The sequence below is a fragment of the Pan paniscus genome, chromosome 12 (genome assembly GCF_029289425.2).
Source record: "Pan paniscus chromosome 12, NHGRI_mPanPan1-v2.0_pri, whole genome shotgun sequence".
Classification (NCBI taxonomy): domain Eukaryota; kingdom Metazoa; phylum Chordata; class Mammalia; order Primates; family Hominidae; genus Pan; species Pan paniscus.
In genome coordinates this window covers 40,284,840-40,304,119 of record NC_073261.2, presented here as the reverse complement: position 1 = coordinate 40,304,119, position 19,280 = coordinate 40,284,840, and the positions used below count along the sequence as shown (strand labels likewise).

Below are 19,280 nucleotides of genomic sequence, written 5' to 3'. Positions count from 1 at the left end.
ATCCCATGGTCTTTTCTTGGAAACTGCACTAAGGCATGCACATGGCCGATGTCTTTTACACTAAGGAGTTTTTAAAAGCACACCAATGCGGGCCGATCAGGAAACAAGCAAAACCACAGAAAGCCCCAAGTGTAACCTGCACCATAAGTGTCCAGGAGACAGTGGCGCCACCTTGTGATGGGCCTGGCAGACAGCAGGACTGTCGCAGTGGCTGGAGTCTGAGAACCCGGACTGTCTACCCAAGGCTGCCTATTTGCATCCAGAGAGTACTTTAGAGCTGGGAAGGATCTTGATGACCTCAGCAAGCTTCCTGGGTGCCCAATTCACCTTTGTACCCACTGAAGACCTACTACTTAACCCGGCACACAGAAGGGGCTCAGGAAATGTTAGTTGAAACTGTCCTATTCTGAGAGGAATTTCCACTCTGCAATACTGCTTTCCTGACCCCAATGCTGGAGACATTAACGTGTCCAAAATAGAGCTGGCAACATGAGCTCTAGTACTGTGACCCAAAAGGGACACTCTTAAAGCCTGAGGGAAGTAGGCTATTCTTTCTAGAGCTGCTGAGAGCTGGTAGCCCGGAACAGCCTAGGTGTGAAATCTCACCACAAATCACATGCACTTCATAGCAGACACTAGTATAAGGAAGTGACTCAACTAGGGTCACCTGGCGTGGTCGTTCGGTGCAGAAGCTAGACCAGAACCCACACCTTTCCATGCTCAGACCCATGTGTGTCCCCCTAATGTTCCTAGGTGCCCCCTAAGCCCAGAGCTCACACTAAGGCTGCTGCCAGCTGCACAGAACATCCCAGGAAGCATCTCCCAGACCCAGTGTCTACATCCACAGCTCACAGAGTTAGCACTAAGCATGTGTGCTCATCACATCAGCAACAGAGCAGCCCTGACCTCATCTGTAGTGGGTGTGGCCACTTCCTCTGGCAGGTTCTGTTCTTGGGCCATCAATGCCAGAAGTTTTCGAATCAGAACTACATCCTTCATGACAGCCTGCAAGTTCACCGTCTGGCCATTAGTAAACATCTGGTCTCCTAGGCGACTGACTGGGCGATACCTGCAGGGGGACATACGGAATAAATGAATGTTTAGTGTGAGGAAAGGGTCATGTTCTTCAGCCTCTTACCCATGCCTACTGTAGGGAGCACACCCCACCATGCTCAAAACAACCAACCTTCCTAACCAACATTCCGGCTGGGTGTGGTGGCTTAAGCCTGTAATCCCAGCACTTTGGGAAGCCATGGCAGGCGGATCACTGGAGGTCAGGAGCTCAAGACCAGCCTGGCCAACATGGTGAAACCCCATCTCTATGTAAAATACAAAAATTATTTGGGTGTGGTGGTGCGAGCCTGTAATCCCAGCTACTCAGGAGGCTGAGGTAGGAGAATCACTTGAACCCAGGAGGCAGAGGTTGCAGTAAGTCAAGGTCATGCCACTGCACTCCAGCCTGGGAGACAGGGCAAGACTCCGTTTCAAAACAAACAAACAAAAACAACCAACATTCCTATTGCGTTCACAACAAACGGGAAGGAAAGCAAGCCCTCCCACCACCTGCACCTGGAGCGGAACTGCAGCTTTGTCTCTCAGTGCCCTTGGCCCTTTCACCTCTCCTAGAGGTCACATTTCAGTTCCTTAGTACGCTTTTTTTCAGGTGAAATAAGTTAATTAAAGGGTATTACCTTGAGGGCGGCACCACCAAGAAATCTAGAAAGAACACACTGGGATTGAATCTGGATTCCATACCATCATCATCCATTCCCGAAAAAAGGTAGTTCAGAAAGAATCCTGCGTTGGAAAGAAATAAACCAAGAAGACCATTTAAATCTATCACTAAGGGCATGGGAGGACAACCATAAAAATATTACTGAGTGAGGAAAAAACAGAATACAAGATAATATGTAGAGTTAAGGTCACAGTTTTCTTTTTTGAGAAAAGGTCTCACTCCTGTCGCCCAGGCTGCTGTGCAGTGGTGCAATCATGACTCACTGCAGCCTTGATCTCCCAGGCTTAGGCAATCCTGCCACCTCAGCCTTCCAAGTAGTTGGGACTACAGGTGCGTGCTATCATGTCCAGCTAATTTTTGTATTTTTTTTTTTTTAAGAGATGAGGTTTTGCTTGGTTGCCCAGGCTGGTCTCGAACTCCTGGGCTCAATTGATCCACCTGCCTCAGCCTCCAATATTGCTGTGATTGGAGGCATGAGCCAATGTGCCTGGCCTCATTTTTCTTTATAAAAACAAAAAATAGCCTCTGTGTACATGACAGTTTGTATGCAGGGGATATGATAGCATAAAAATGGGTACTACAGGGACAATAGCTCTTAAACCAGGGACTGAGATGGGCAAGGATGGGGAAGAAACTTCACTTGTTTTTAATCACCCTCCTGGACTATTAAAACACAGACATCACACACATCATTATTACTTTGATCTTCATTAAAAATATGTTGAATAAAAAAATTTTTTTTTAAGTTAGCCTCCTCCCACCCCTAACAGGTACTGCCGAGAAAGGATCTTCTGTGGATCAAAGCTTTATTTCAGGTTTCTGGTTACTTTAAAAAATGCCTAGAGAAAAAGATTAAAATGTGCTAGGGCCTGCCACAGAAGCAATCATACTAACTCCAGTGCTTTTTTTTTTTCTGATACCTCTTTAACAACATGTTCATTTGTAAGCGCTTATTACACAGAGGTTATAGTCAGCGTTCCACAACATACTCTCACAAGGGCTTGAATATACTGCGTAGGTTTTGTTATACACTCAAAAGGAAAGAAGGATTTCCCTTATAGTAAAGTCCCAATTTAAATAAGACAGAGTTCATTCTTTGATTCTCAGAAGGACAAAGCATTTTACTTACGGGCATTTAAAATAAGTTACACTGAACCTTCTAAAAATATGCCAACCTGTATTAAGCGAGGCCCACCTGCAGTTGTCATTTGATAACCAGGCTCAGCTGCGATAATTGTCAAGTTTTTGGTGCTGGGTATGACCTCTCCTGCTCTATGACTCAATGTCAATGTGCCCTGAAGACTGCCCCAAACCTCTGGATCAGTTCCAGGAGGGAGCTACAATCATTACAACTTAAAAGAAGTAATAAGGCAGGGTTAATGAGTCCAGGAAATAAAAGCCTAGAGAAGATCAAGGCTATTTCTTTAGCCTGATACAGCACCTTCATTCTTCCACAGGGCAGAAAGGTGTTCGCGGGCACTGGTGGGTGTTAAGTATCCTCGTTTTCCTATCTGAGCTTCCTCAATTCCTGGAGCCAAGGAGGAGAATCAAAGTGCAATAAATCAGAAACAGGTACTCTTTCTGCAATGGGATTTATCAATTCTTTATCCCCAAGCCTGCAACTTGACCACAAAAATCAATCTCAAGGGTAGCATATTATCAGGCCTGGATTCCCTCTGGCCCTTAATCTCATTTCTATAGTAATAAAAACCATATGGCTATTGTATAAAACCTAAAAAAAAAAAAAGCAAAGTAAAAGAAAACATTACCCATAATCCCATCACATTAACAATTCCTATCACTTTTATATATTGTTTTCCAGGCCTTTTTGTCTATACACGTATTTTACACAACTGTAATCTTCAGTGTGGATTTATTTTGCACACTACTTTGCCCTTTTAGTATCATCTCATCAGCATTTCTGCATGTTGCTATGTAGCTTTTGCCTGATCACCATTTTTCATGGCTATGTGATATTCCATTAAGGATGATTCCTAATTCACTTAACCATATTCTCATAATTGGACATCTGGATTGATTTCCATATTTTGCTATTATAAGTAACATTATAATAAATATCTTTATCTACCTGGTTTTTACCAGAAAAGTTCACATAAGTTGAATTATGGATAAATAAGTATTTTTATGGGTAAACATATACTGACTTCTTTTTACAAATATCATACTGGTGTGTGAGGAAGAGATTGGGCTTGGTTTCTCACACTAAGCAAGATCACTCTGGGATGCCATCTACCAGCAATACCCAGGTTACATTAGAAAACCAGGCTTGGGACTGCCATTCAGGAGGTAGGGACCAGGCATTTAGATGATTACCTAAGACAAGTAAGTAGTGTGTCTTTCAGGTTCAAAACTTTCTGGGCACTTTGGGAGGCCAAGGCAGGCAGATCACCTGAGGAGTTTGAGACCAGCCTGGCCAACACAGGGAAACCGTGTCCCTGTGAAAAATACAAAAATTAGCCGGGCATGGTGGTGGACGCCTGTAGTCCCAGCTACTTGGGAGGCTGAGGCAGGAGAATGGCGTGAACCCCGGAGGCGGAGCTTGCAGTGAGCGGAGATCGTGCCACTGCACTCCAGCCTGGGCGACAGAGCGAGACTCCGTCTCAGAAAAAAAGAAAATACTGGAACATGACTGTAATCCCAGCTACTAGGGAGGCTGAGACAGGAGAATCGCTTGAACCTGAGAGGCAGAGGCTGTAGGGAGCCGAGATCGCATCACTGCACTCCAGACTGGATGACAGAGTGAGACCCTGTCTCAAAAAAAAAAACAAACCCAAAACAAAACAAAACAAAAAAACCCAAAAAAGCTTTTCTGGATACATCCACTGAAACTAAGCATTACTCAATTTTCCCTTTTTATTCACGTATCAGGACAGGAACTATGCCTTGTCTGTGTTCCTAACACTTGACAGGGTGTCTAGCTCACAGCAAATTCTAAATTAAGAGTATATGGCTCAAATATAAAATAGCCTAAGATAGTCTACACTTAAAAACACCACTCTTGGCTTTTCCTTTTTTTTTTTTCCAAGACGGAGTCTTGCTCTTGTCACCCAGGCTGGAGTGCAGCGGCACGATCTCGGCTCACTGCAACCTCCACCTCCCGGGTTCATGCGATTCTCCTACCTCAGCCTCTCGAGTAGCTGGGATTACAGGCGCATGCCACCACGCCCTGCTAATTTATGTATTTTTAGTAGAGACAGGGTTTTGCCATGTTGGCCAGGCTGGTCTCAAACTAACGACCCCATGATCCACCCACCTTGGCCTCCCAAAGTGCTGGGATTACAGGCATGAGCCACCGCGCCCGGCCTCCTCCATTTTTAAAAACTAGCTTCATTCCACCTCCAATTCTCCAGCTAGTTTCTTTAAAATCTGCAGAGGATATGTCATCATAAGTTTTTAGAGAAATCCCTAACTTGGAGAACAATTAACAAATGCACCATAATTTAAGTAGTCTCTGTTAATAGGTATTTAAGTCATGTCCAGTATTTTCTTTTTTTCTGAGACAGAGTCTTGCTCTGTTGACCAGGCTGGAGTGCAGTGGCACAATCTTCGCTCACTGCAAGCTCTGCCTCCCGGGTTCACGCCATTCTCCTGCCTCAGCCTCCCGAGTAGCTGGGACTACAGGCATCCACCACCACGCCCAGCTAATTTTTTGTATTTTTAGTAGAGACGGGGTTTCACCGTGTTAGCCAGGATGGTCTGGATCTACTGATCTCGCAATCTGCCCGCCTTAGCCTCCCAAAGCGCTGGGATTACAAGTGTAAGCCACCGTGCCTGGCCCATGTCCAGTTATACAGTATTCAAACAACACTGTGAGTATTCTAATTCCTTAGGATAAAGTCATCAAAGCAGAATTGCTAAGTCAAGGAGTCTGCATGTTTAAAGTTTTGATGTCGATAAAAGCAGAATATTTCAATGAGTTAACGCAATTGAAGGAAGCATGGGTATGCAATGAAGAATGGCCTTGACCTTCAGGGATAACCACAGCATTAGAAAGCTACATATGTTCAGTGGGAGAAAACAGACCCCATTAACCTGCATTTTGTGGGGATTTCTGAAAATGAGTGTCTGAACTTTCTCTTCTACTAAATAGGTTGGAAATGCTGAAGAAGATCGGTCAAATCTCCTCAGCTCCTGTCCCAGCAATGCCCCCACTGCAGTTTAGTCACCGTGAAGGCAGAGGCTGTTCTTCAATCACAGGATCTTAGAGTCAGAAGAGAGCTGTGGAAGCCCATCTCCTCACATGAGCTGCATCCCCTCCTAACAAGAACTTCTGCAGCTTGCAACAATGACTTCTGCCTAGCTGGGATTTCAGAGCATCCTGAATGTGTCTTTCTTTCAGCTGTAAGAGGTGCCATAGGAAAAAGGGATTCAGAGGTCAAATAACCTGGGATCACAATGGTTGGAAGAAGTGTCTTGGCTATATGAATTCTCATTTTAAATGTTAATGTGCCTTGTGGGGCTCAGGGGGGCACATGGAGCACAGGGAGCGCACTGGAGCTGCACGTGTGGCATTTCACAAGCTGACAGAGCTCCTTGTGGGATCACCAGTCCATGGAGACTACTCAGGCACAGCCCTCACTTTTTTTTTTTTTCTTTGAGATGGGGTTTCGCTCTTGTTGCCCAGGCTGGAGTGCAATGGCACAATCTCGGCTCACTGCAACCTCCGCCTCCTGGGTTCAAGCGATTCTCCTGTCTCAGCCTCCCGAGTAGCTGGGATTACAGGCGTGCGCCACCACACCCGGCTAATTTTTTTTTTTTAGTAGAGCCAGGGTTTCACCATGTTGGTCAGGCTTGTCTCAAACTCCTGACCTCAGATGATCTGCCTGCGTCCTGACCTCAGATGATCCGCCTGACTCGGCCTCCCGAAGTGCTCGGATTACAGGCGTGAGCCACCACTCCCAGCCTAGCCCTCACTTTTTGATTCCCTCTGATACCAGGAACATGGTCAGACCCACGCTGAGGGTGCTCACTTTCCTCCACATCACCTGCTCCCCAGGGTTACTGATCTGTGTCACTTGCAGCCCCTTCAGAGAGCAGAGACCACATGGTCTGGTCTGTGTCCTGGCATTGTGCTCATCACAAACATGGTCCTTGGCATAATGCTGAGCACCCAACAAATAAATGTGTGCTAAATACTGAATACCCAAGCCTGGAGCTGTAGAAGACTATGGTCTACTTGTTTCTAATGCACAGACTTTTGGTTGCACCATCATATTCGCATGGCTGCAATGAAAGATGACTTTAGAAGAATGGGTTTGGTGAAGGCATTGAAAGACTACTTACCTGCCGGACATTTGCCCCACGAAAACTATCTTCTAGAAAGAATTCTGACCATCTTTGTTCTCAATCTATGAACATTTTATAAGGCATCCTAAGGGCTACAGAAGCAATTCCCAACTGGTATTACAAGAAAATTGTTTTGAGGGCTATTTAATGGTTAAGTGTAGGAAAATCCACTCTTACAGTGTTAACTGCCAACCATGAAACAAAATTAAAAAGGCTTTCTAAATGCAGTGTGGTATCCTGGGTTGGATCCTGGAGCATAAAAAGGAAATTACTGGAAAACCAGCAAAATTTAAAAAGTCTGTAGTTTAGATAATAGTGTTGCACCAACGTTAAACTCAGTTTTGACAAATGCACCATGGTAATCTACTATGTTATACAGTAGGGCAAATGAAGTAAATAGTATTAAGGAATTCTCTGTACTATGTTTACTACTCTTCTATTAAGTCTAAAAATTATCCTAAACTATAACATTTTTAAAAAATAATAAACAGGTTTTTCATTTAGTCCAGGCCATGCCAGAGTGTTCAATGTAAAACATACATCATGCATCTCCAGGAGGGGATCTTATTTCCATGCTTATCCCATATTCTCAAACCCTGGTGAAAGGTTTATTAACAGTATCTGCTATGGACTGCCATGCATGTAATTTCCTCAATTCTAGGCAAGAGGCTTTATGAATGCCATTATACAGAGTTGGAAATGGAAACGCCTCAAAACAGCCTTCTATCTGCCACTCAGAAAAAGTGGCAGAGCCAAGTGACAATTGCAGGTTGTGCTTTTTCTTTCTTTTTCTGAGACGGAGTCTTGCTCTGTCACCCAGACTGGAGTGCGGTGGCACGATCTCAGCTCACTGCAGAGTGCGCCTCCTGGGTTCAAGTGATTCTCCTGCCCTAGCCTCCTGAGTAGCTGAGATTACAGGTGCCCGCCACCACGCCTGGCTAATTTTTGTATTTTTAGCAGAGATGGGGTTTCACCACGTTGGCCAGGCCGGTCTTGAACTCCAGACCTCAAGTGATCTGCCTGCCTCAGCCTCCCAAACTACTGGGATTACAGGTGTGAGCTACCGTGCCCAGCCAGGTTATGCATTTTCTACCCTGGCACACTGATGACATAATAAGAAATGAACAGTTAACATTTACATAGCACATATTACACAGCAGGTACTGCTCTCAGTGCTTCTCTTGGAATACTCTATTTAATCTTCTGACCACTTCAGAATAAAAACCAAAAAACATTTTAAAATAAGCCTATGACTATAAAAATTAAAAAGTGGGAGTATTAAGTTATCTCAAAATTTTTCCCAAGCAGAACTTGGGTAGGGCAGAGCTGAGGAAAGAACTCTACCTGGGGGGATCTGGGTGGACAGCCAGGAGTAGCCTGCAGGAGGCGCTAATGTTTTGCTGAATTCTTGCAGTTTTTCTTAAAAATTATTCGCCTACATTTTATTCCAAAATAGATCCACACTTGTTTTACAGTAAAATGTTTCAAAATATCTGTCAGGTAAATTTCTTAATTTCTTCCTGAAAAACCTTTCAGACAAACGACCACCTAAGGCAAGAGGCGCCTGTGGGGCACTGCCTCATAAAACAGCCCCTCCCATCCATCAGCTCTCCCATGTGAGAGGCCTGAGCTGGGCGCTCGCCAGGGTCCCCTCAGGCCTGAGAGGCCTGAACACTGTGCCTCTGCTGGCCCCTCCCAAATGCAGCGGAGAAACACGTGGTGAGGAGAACCAGGTATTCCCAGGGTTTAGGACACATCTGCTGGCCTCACATGGAGCTCCTCTGCAGACCCAGCCTGCTCACCCAGGGGCTCAGAGTCCTTCTGGCCAGCTGTCCTGTGCACCATGGCTGGAAACGTGATAGTCAACTTGCTGTTGTGTTCCTTTCGGACAATGGATCGCCCGGTCCTGTGCAGGAGGACAGTTGTGATTGAGGAGAGAAAAAACCCAGTAAGATATTTAATAATAGCAATGAGTGACTGCCCAGAGACGTCTCACCTGGGGCAAGGGCCCTGATACTTACTTGCAGTGGGGACAGCGCTTAGCATTCATATGCGCCTTCCAGAAGAGAGCAATGAGCTTGCTCCTGCTCTCACACACGTTCTTTACCTGTTTTTTTAAAAAAAGTCAGAGAACCTTGGAGTGCCATTTTGAAGAGAATCCAATATATTTACTTTATGGTTTTCACCTTTTATTTTTAACCAGAGGAAACACCCCCACCACCACTTTCTTAAACAAAATCTTCCATAGAACCCTAATACACTTGAACTCTGACAACTACTGAGTGACCTCTTTAAGCCTTCAGTTTCCTCAATTATAATATGGGAATAAGAATAGTAACCACCTCAGTAAGCTCTTACTAAGACAAAGAATCATGAATGCAGTGGGGGCCTGAAATACAGCCAGTACTCAATAAGCGCTAGTTACTTTCACTTGTAAAAGGAAGCCTTCTGGATGCAGCTGGCCTGCCTCAGAAGGACCTCAGGGTTCTAAGGAAGGCACATCCACAGTCCAGCCACCTGAGTGGCTCTGCACCTGGCAGCAGATGGGAATCATCTGGGAGCTTTTGTAACTCCACTTGGACCCTACCCCAGACCAATTAAATCAGCATCTCTGGTGTGAAACCAAGGCATGAAGTGAAGCAGATTCCAAGACTAGTATCACAGGTGAATTATCTACCCATTCATTCATTCATTGAACAAATTAATACTTAGGCAGTATATGAAGGGGAGAATAAGGTAGCGGTGGGTTAGAGAGAAGTGTTGGAGAAGGAAAAAAAGACCTGATGCCATTTTTTAAGAAGAGGCTTGCTGTATGCTATACCGAAATCATATGTCACATAATCCTCTCATTGGTCCTGCAGGCAGGCATTAGAGATTAGATAGTGGACACTCAGGGACAGTTGTGTAATTTGTGAGGTTGCAGGTCTCACGAGAGGCAGAGCTCAGATTCAAACTCAGGTCTACTTTGGGAAGCCAGAAGTATATGCAAAGGACAACACAGAGGGAAAGTGATAAAATGATGCCCAAAACAGCATGGGAGAAAGACAGTGTTAACTCACATGTGCGCCCTGGGACCCCAGGAGGTTGTTCTGCACAATTTCAGTTGTGTATTGTTCTAATTCCTCCCGAATTTCAGAGGCAGAGGGATCGGCATTTTCTTCCAGAAACTGGAAAACAAAGAGGAAAACTCCATTATCACAGTAATGTACACCTCTGATGAGCAGCACAACTGGGACCAGCCTCTCCAAGGGTGGAAAAGATTCATTTGAAGGGAGAAAAAGAAACTATGGCTACTGTGTTGCACTTTCAAAAGAGTAAGACAGCATCGCTGTTAAAAAAAAATCAAACAAGGTCAGGCGTGGTGGCTCACACCTGTAATCCCAGCACTTTGGGAGGCAGAGGCAGGCGGATCACTAGAGCTCAGGAGTTTGAGACCAGCCTGAGCAACATGGTGAAATCCTGTCTCCACCAAAAGTACAAAAACTTAGCCAGGTGTGGTGGCATCCACTTGTGGTCCCAGCTACTTGGTAGGATGATGTGGGGAGATCGCTGGGAGGCGGATGTTGCAGTGAGCCAAGATTGCACCACTGCACTCCAGCCTGGGTACAGAGACAGACACCATCTCAAAAAAAAAAAAAAAAAAAAAAAAATCAAATGAGAACATCCTACGTCCAATAATGGTGGGCTAGATTCCCCAGACCAAACCTAAGACTGCAAAGAACCAAGATAGGTTAAAATATTTTTAAAACCTTAATGTTCTGAAGAGCTGACAGGACAGTGAGGAATAAATAACCAGAGCAAACTAAAGGGGAACTAGGAATCTAGCAAGATGAAAGAGCATGCAGCCACATGCGCTGATGCAGGGCTTTGGTGCTGTGCTGAGGCAGGACATCACTTGGTATACTCATGTGCCCCAGGGAATATGCCTATGATGCTCCCCAGGAGCCCTGGCCTTGAGTGCATTTTCCAATGCAGCAATTTTGAACTTTTTATTCACAAACTCTCAAATGATGTAGGAAACAGAAATGAAAGTCTTAACCTAAGCTGGGCACAGTGGTGCCTCTGTAGTCCCAGCTACTCCAGATGGTGAGGCAGGGGCTCGCTTGAGCCCAGGTGTCTGAGGCTGCAATGCGCTATGATCATACCTGAGAACTGCCACTGCACTCCAGTGCTTGCCTAAGCAACACAGTGAGATCCTGCCTTTAAAAAGAACAAATTTAAAAACCTAAAGCTTTTTTAGTATAAGGTTAGAAATCTAACAGGAAGCCATCATTCTTCACCCCCCAACACATAAACATAGTAAGCTGGAACACAAAGGACTATACTCTCAGGAACTACCAGCCCTTGTACAATCACTCAGGCCATCCAGGGAGCTTTAAGCGTTGAACCTGGATAATGACAGTCCCAAGTTGGCATCAGTGCCATGCACACAGCAGAAGCAATGAGAATCTTCTCTGGAGAAGGCAGCATCATCCTAGCCCTCAAATTATTCCCATAAATAATTTTTATTTTTACATTTATTTTTATAATTATTAGAAAACTAGAGATAGCATCTTGTTATGTTGCCCAGGCTGCTCTTTAACTCCTGGGCCCAAGCAATCCTCCCACCTCAGCCTCCCAAAGTACTAGGACTACAGGCATTAGCCACTGTGTCCAGCCCCAACAAAGAATTTTTAAAGGTCAATGACAGACAAACTGTCAAAAATAAATACACAAGGGGACAGGGAAAGGAGGGAGGGTTTTTGGGGACATAAACAATATGCTGACATTGAACTGGACTGTAAGGGTGATAGTTACTTTGTATTGGACTGTACATATAATTAATGCATTTCTGTATATATTTTACAAAAAAAAGTTTAAGGTATAATAGCACGCACCATGAATAATTTTATGCCAATAAATCTGAAACTTTAAATGAAATGGGGAAATTCCTAGAAACATGTAACTTACTGTGAGCACTGGTTTAAGAAAATCCTTTCTTTCTCTCTCTCAATCTGTCTTTTGGACAAATTTGACCATGAGTTAACTTTTTAGCTCTGTTCCCTCGTAAATGCAATAAAAGTAGAAATAGGCCCGGCACGGTGGCTCACACCTGTAATCCCAGCACTTTGGGAGGCCAAGGCAGGCGGATCACCTGAGGTCAGGAGTCCAAGACCAGCCTGGCCAACACGGTGAAACCCCATCTCTACTAAAAATACAAAAAATTAGCCGGGCATGGTGGCGTTTGCCTGTAGTCCCAGCTACTCAAGGAGGCCGAGGCAGGAGAATCGCTTGAGCCTGGGAGGCAGAGGTTGCAGTGAGCCAAGACTGTGCCACTGCACTCCAGCCTGGGCAACAGAGCAAGACTCCGTCTCAAAAAATAAATAAATAAAAATAAATAAATAAAAGTAGAAATGTCAGTTGTGTTATTAGGCAACACTACTGATGGTAAAAATGACCCCAATTGGTTAGGCTATATCTGGACTGGAAAGACTACAGCTCTGAGCTTCCCTGGGTCCTAGCTGGGCATATCCTAGGGTCCCTGGAAGCACAGCCCATGGAACTGTTAGAAACGATATTGATTCCTTTCTGGGAGATGGGGCTTCTAGGCCAGGGGGGCTCCCATAGCCGCTGATGTGATCTCGTTCCTTTGCGTTTGAGCAGTCGTCTGTCATGTGGGGAGCCAAAGACAACTAGTCCCTGTGAGGACACCTGCTGAAGAGAAATGTGTGGCACTGCCCTGCTGGCATACTATGTCTCCAATCTCCTCCAGGGCTTTTTAAAGAGAGAATTATCTAACTCGGCTGGGCACAGTGGCTCATGCCTGTAATCCCAGCACTTTGGGAGGCCAAGGTGGGTAGATCACTTGAGGCCAGGAGTTCAAGACCAGCCTGGCCAACATGGTGAAACCCTGTCTCTATTAAAAATACAAAAACTAGCTGGGCGTGGTAACATATGCCTATAATCCCAGCTACTTGGGAAGCTGAGGCACCAGAATCACTTGACCCCGGGAGGTGGAGGCTGCAGCGAGCCAAGATTGTGCTGCTGCACTCCAGCTTGGGCAACAGAGTGAGACTCTCTCTCGAAAAATAAGAAAGAATTATCTTACTTATTTTATGAGGCTGACATAATCTAGATACCAAAACCCAAAAAGACAATAGGAGAAAGGAAATGTAAACCAATCTCACTCATGATTACAGAGGCAAAAATCCCAAGTAATACATTAAGAAATCAAATTCAACAACATATTAAAAAGGTAATATATCATAAACAATTTGGGTTTATCCCAGGAATCCCAGGTTAATTTAACATTAGGAAAGGAATGGAGTCATTCACCATGTTAGCTGGTTTAAAAGGAGCCAAATTATCTGAAAATTTCAGTATATATTGAAAAGGTATTTGATAAAATGTAATATTTAGCCACCACAGCAAAATAGGAATACAAAGGAGCTTCCTTAATCCGATTAAAAGCTCAGTAAACACCATACTTAATAGTGAAATGTCAAAAGGGTTCCCTATTTTAAGGGCATAATTTATTTATATTTTGAAACAATCTCAAATTTATAGAAAAATTCCAAGTATTTCCAGAAATCTATCTTTCTTGAACCATTTGACAGTACACTGCTGATGTGATATACCAACAACCCCAAATACTTTGGTGAACATTTTCTATAAACACGGACACTCACAAATATGACCATGATACGATCATCAAAAAATGGTAATTTAGCATTGATAAATTATTACCTTCTAATCCTCAAACAACATTCAAATTTTGCCAACTCCTTTAATAATATCCTTCACAGGCTGGGAGTGATGGCTCATGCCTGTAATCCCAGCACTCTGGGAGGCTGAGCCAGGTGGATCGCTTGAGGTCAGGAGTTCAAGGCCAGCCCGGCCAATACAGCAAAACCCCGTCTTGACTAAAAAAATACAAAAATTAGCCAGGTGTGGTGGTGCATGCCTGTAGTTCCAGCTACTCGTGAGGCTGAGATAGGAGATCGCTTGAACCCCGGAGGCAGAGGTTGCAGAGAGCCGAGATAGTGCCACTGTACTCTAACCTGGATAACAGGGCCAGACTCTGTCTCAAAATAATACTAATGTCCTTTACAGCAAAAGTATCCAGTTTAGAGCCATCTGTTACACTTTTTAGTCTCCTTTGTTTAGAATAGTTCCTTAGTCTTTAACTTTAGTCATAAGCAGTTTTGAAGATTAAAGGCAAGTTTTATAGAATATCCCTCGATTGCAGGCATGTCTGATGTTTCCTCATGATCAGATTCGGCTAACGCATCTTTGGCAGGAATATCCAGAAGCGATGTTGTGTTCTTTCAATTGGTCCTATCAGGTATGTTTCACTTTGATCACTTGAGTAAGGGGGTGACTGCCAGGCAAGAAGTCTTCTCCATGGTAAAGTTATTCTCTCTCTCTGACCTTTGTAATTAAAAAAGACTATGTGTGTGTATGGGAGGGAGGGTACTTTGAAAGTACGTAAGTAGCCTGTTAAACTTTCAGTCACTCAATTCATTCTTTCATTTATATCAACATAAAAGTAGGTTCATGGATTCCTACTTTATTCAATGGGTTATAATCACTTAGTATCATCATTTATTATGATGCTCAAACTGTCCTAGATTTGGCCAGAGTGGGCCCTTCACACAGGCTTTTGTGCCCTTTGGACATGTCCCATCGTTCTTTGAGCACATACTTCCTTTCTGGCATGTGACATTCCAGGCTGGTCTTATACTTTCTCTGTCCCAGCTCTAGATCAGCTATTTCTCCAAGAAGTTTTTTAGCGGAGAATGGTATTTAGAAAACAAGAAGGGGGTGCTAGGTGCTATCACTCCTCTGAGCCCTTTCAGGGACAGGGCCAGGGGAAAATACATGTGTACACACACTTTACACCCGAACTTTTAATTCCATTTTAACAATACAGGATTAATTCTGTCTTCTCTCTTTCATATATTTGTAACTCTCTTCTCTGATAGTTAAAACGTGGCCCCCATTATCCTTAAGTATGTATTCGATCAATTAAGTACTTATTCATCAACGTGTCTCTCTCTCTCCCCGTATGTAACCACTCTCCCACCACTGCCGCCGTCATCCCCTCCTCTGTGTGGAGCCCTCACCCAAACTGGGCTCAAGCTCCACATGAGCCCACCCTCCTTGTGGACCCCTCTTTATCATATTTGGGCTCATACATCCCATGCTGGGTCACCCTGCACAGGCATCCTCTCACCTGATTTGGGCTCTCACACTCTAAGCTGTGTCTTTATCTCCAAATGAACATCCTCCTTACCCTATTCGAGCTCTGGTATTCCGCACAGGGCTGCCCACATTTGCAGGGATCCCCTCTCACTCTGCTCTGGCTGAGTCCCTGTGCAGGGACACCCTTCCCACGAAGCTTTGCTCACTCTGCTGTGGCTCAGACACCACATACTACGCCATGTCTCTTTGGGGAATCCCAGCTTGCTCCGCCCACCTAATGTCTTCGGGACGGAAGCATCCAAGAAGAGGGAGGAGAAGAGGAAAGGGGAACAACTTTTCTATGTGACAAGAAATAAGACAAAGATACCCACTACCACTTCAACACAGTAATGTAGATCCTAGCCATCAAAAGAAAACATATAAGGCTTGGAAAGGAACAAAAAGGCCAGTATTTGCAGATAGGATTGTATTGAAAATCTAAAAATATCTACAGATAAACTGTCAGAATTGATGAGACAATTTTGCCACGTTGCTTCATAAATAATCAATAACATTTTTACATATCAACAAACAAAATGAAATTTTAAATAAGGTATTTTTAATAGCACCAGAAATTCTAATGTAAATATTAACTATGAAAAAGTATCTCTTTACAATAGAGATCTGGTCATCCCCACTTTATCCAAAAGTAACCAGCCAGAGAAATTAGGCAAGAGAAAGAAAAGGCATCCAAACTGAAAAGAAGGATGTAAAAATGTCCCTGTTTACAAATTATATATTCTTTTCTTTTTTTTTTTTGAGATGGAGTCTTGCTCTGTTACCCAGGCTGGAGTGCAGTGGCGCGATCTTGGCTCACTGCAAGCTCTGCCTCCTGGGTTCACGCCATTCTCCTGCCTCAGCCTCCCGAGTAGCTGGGACTACAGGCGCCCGCCACCACGCCCAGCTAATTTTTTTGTATTTTTAGTAGAGATAGGGTTTCTTCGTGTTAGCCAGGATGGTCTCGATCTCCTGACCTTATGATCCACCCGCCTCGGCCTCCCAAAGTGCTGGGATTACAGGTGTGAGCCACCGCACCCAGCCGACATAATCTCATATATAGAAAAACCTAGACTCTACCAAAAACCTCTTAGAACTCATAAACAAATTCAGTAAAGTTGCAGGATAAAAAAAATCAGTAGCATTTTTATACACAAACAATGAATTAGCTGAAAAAGAAATCAAGAAGGCAGTCCCATTTATAATAGCTACCAAAAAAATACCTAGGAATAAATTTAACCAAGGATGTGAAAGACTCTTGGAAAACTGCAAAACACTGACGAAAGAAACTGGAGAGGATACAAATGGAAAAACATCCTATACTTATAGATCAGAATAATTAATATTGTTAAAATTACTACACTACCCAAAGCAATTTACAGATTCAGTACAATCCCTATCAAAATACCAATGACATTCTTTGCAGAAACAGAAAAAAAAAAAAAAAATTGTAACATTTGTATGGAACCACAAAAGACCCTGAACGGCCAAAGCAATCTTGAGTAAAAAGAACAAAGCTGGAGGCATCACACTACCAGAATTCAAAATATACTACAAAGCTGTAGTAACCAAAACAGTAGGATACTGGCATGAAAACAGAAACAAAGGCCAATGAAAACAGGGAACCCAAAAATTAATCTGCATATCTACAGCCAACTGATTTTTGCAAAAGGTGCCAAGAACATACATTGGGGAAAAGGACAGTGCCTTTAATAAATGATGCTGGGAAAACTAGATATCCATATGCAGAAGAATGAAACTAGATCTCCACTGCTCCCCTCTACAAAAGTCAACTCAAAATTGATCAATGACCTAAATATAAGGTCTGGAAAAATATTTTATGAATCAGACCTCAAAGCACAGGCAACAAAAGCCAAAATAAACAAATGAGATTATATCAAACTAAGCTTCTGCACAACAAAGTAGTCAGTCAACAGAGTGAAAAGACAACCTACGGAATAGGAGAAAATATTTGCAAACTATTCATCTTAGGGACAGAGGCTTAATATCCAGAATATGTAAGGAACTCAAACATCTCAACAGCAAAAATCCCAAACAATTCGATTAAAAAATGGGCAAATGATCTGAACAAACATTTCTCAAAACACATACAAATGGCCAACAAATATATGAAAAAATGTTCAACATCACTAGTCATTGAGAAAACACAAATCAAAACCACAATAAGGTTTCATCTCATCCCATTAGGATGGCTATCCCCAAAAGACAAAAAAAAAAAAAAAAAAAAAAAAAAAGCAAATGCTGGTGAGGATGTGGAGAAAAGGGAACTCTTATACACTGTTGGTGGGAATGTAAACTAGTATAGCCACTACGGGAAACATATGAAGGTTCCTCAAATAACTACAAATACAACTTCCATATGATCCAGCATCCCACTATTAGGCATTTATCCAAAGGAAAAGAAATTGGTATATCAAAGAGATACCTGCACCCCCATAGTTATTGCAGCACTATTCACAATAGCCAAGATATGGAACCAACCTAGATGTCCAACAATAGATAAAGGGATAAAGCAAATGTGGTATATATACATAATGGAATACTATTTGGCCATAATAAAGCATGAAATCCTGTCATTTGCAACAACATAGATGGAACTGGAGGACATTATGTGAAATAAGCCAGGAACAGAAAGTTAAACACTGCAAGTTCTTACTCATATGTGGAAGCCAAAAATAAAGTTGATCTCATAGAAGTAAAAGTAGAATAGAGAATACTAGAGGCTGAGTAGGGTAGGGAAAGGAGGGGAACAGGAAGAGATTTGTTAAAGGAGATAAAATTACAATTAGACAGGAGGAATAAATTCTAGTGTTCTACACCATTATAGGATGACCATAGCTAACAATAGTATAGTTTCAAACAGCTAGAAGGAGAATATTGCATGTTCGCAACACAAAGAAATGATAAATGTTTGAGAGGACAGATACACTAATTATCCTGATCTGATCACTATACACTGTCTGTATCACACCATCACTATGTACCCCATAAAATATGTGTAAATATTATGTGTTAATACAAAAAAAGACCAAAAAAACCAAACACAAGAAGTAAACAAAGTAAGCATTACCAATAGGTGAACAACCTGACATATGCCTCCTAAATGATGCAATACAAAGTACCCTGTATCATGTAGGTTGTATTCTTGCCAAAATGTGAATCTAATTACAAGAAATAATCGGACAATCTAAAATGTAAGAAATCCTATAAGACAACTGGCTTTGAGTCTCCAAAAAAGTCGGTATCATGAAAAAGAATTTTCTACATTACAACGTTCTACTTTAAGACAGATCAAAGAGATGTAACAATCAAAAGCAATGTCTTTTGATTGAATAAACCTTGATTGAATCCTTGGTCCAGAAAATCAGAAAAAGCTCATAAATGGATTAAATGGTATTTCACTATTGTTTCTATGAACATTTCTTTTATTATTCTTATAGCTTCCTGTTTTCACACTCAGCTATTGGTATCCAGTTATAAGATATAAAGATCAAACGTTCTGATGACTATCGGCATGGTAACTAGGACAACATACAAGCATCTCTTGTTCCCCACACCACTTTGCCTTTTCTGATTTCTGTGACCACCACTACCCACCTACCCTGTTCAGAATTCTCTCAAGCTCGTAGACTGCTTGTAGGGCCCCGACTTCCAGAACCCTCAGCTGGCAGAGTAAGAGGTGAATCACGGCCCGGGGACAAGTCAGCATGTGGCAGTTTAAACAAGAGCCCCGAAGCAGCAGGTACAGCTTCTGAAGAGAGGGAATAAAAACAAACAGGATATTAGAAAGAGACACAGTAGCCATGGTGATTTTTGGTATACTCACAAGTTTCTTTATGTAGTCAGTCTATTCCTTTAAAAACTCTACTTCAGCCTACATGCTTAGAAAGGCCTTTGTTATCTTAAGAACCAGATAAATATTACCCTCTATTTTCTTTTAAGGTTTTATTTTAATCCATTTAGATTTGAAATTTACTTTGGGCGTACAACCTGAGGT

The 19,280-nt window shown here is 42.9% G+C and overlaps 1 protein-coding gene across 1 annotated transcript in view; it reads right to left on the bottom strand.

Moving 5' to 3' along the window:
* The window catches only part of POLR1A (RNA polymerase I subunit A), an 87,499-nt gene that overhangs the window by 61,105 nt on the left and 7,114 nt on the right, over positions 1-19,280 (bottom strand). The window contains exons 3-9 of the mRNA XM_003816568.7: positions 18,885-19,034; positions 10,102-10,209; positions 9,064-9,149; positions 8,845-8,948; positions 3,177-3,263; positions 1,692-1,797; positions 907-1,069 (exon numbers count right to left, since the gene is read on the bottom strand). Of these exons, the coding sequence (XP_003816616.1) occupies positions 907-1,069; positions 1,692-1,797; positions 3,177-3,263; positions 8,845-8,948; positions 9,064-9,149; positions 10,102-10,209; positions 18,885-19,034 (804 nt within the window). The remainder of the gene's footprint in view (positions 1-906; positions 1,070-1,691; positions 1,798-3,176; positions 3,264-8,844; positions 8,949-9,063; positions 9,150-10,101; positions 10,210-18,884; positions 19,035-19,280) is intronic.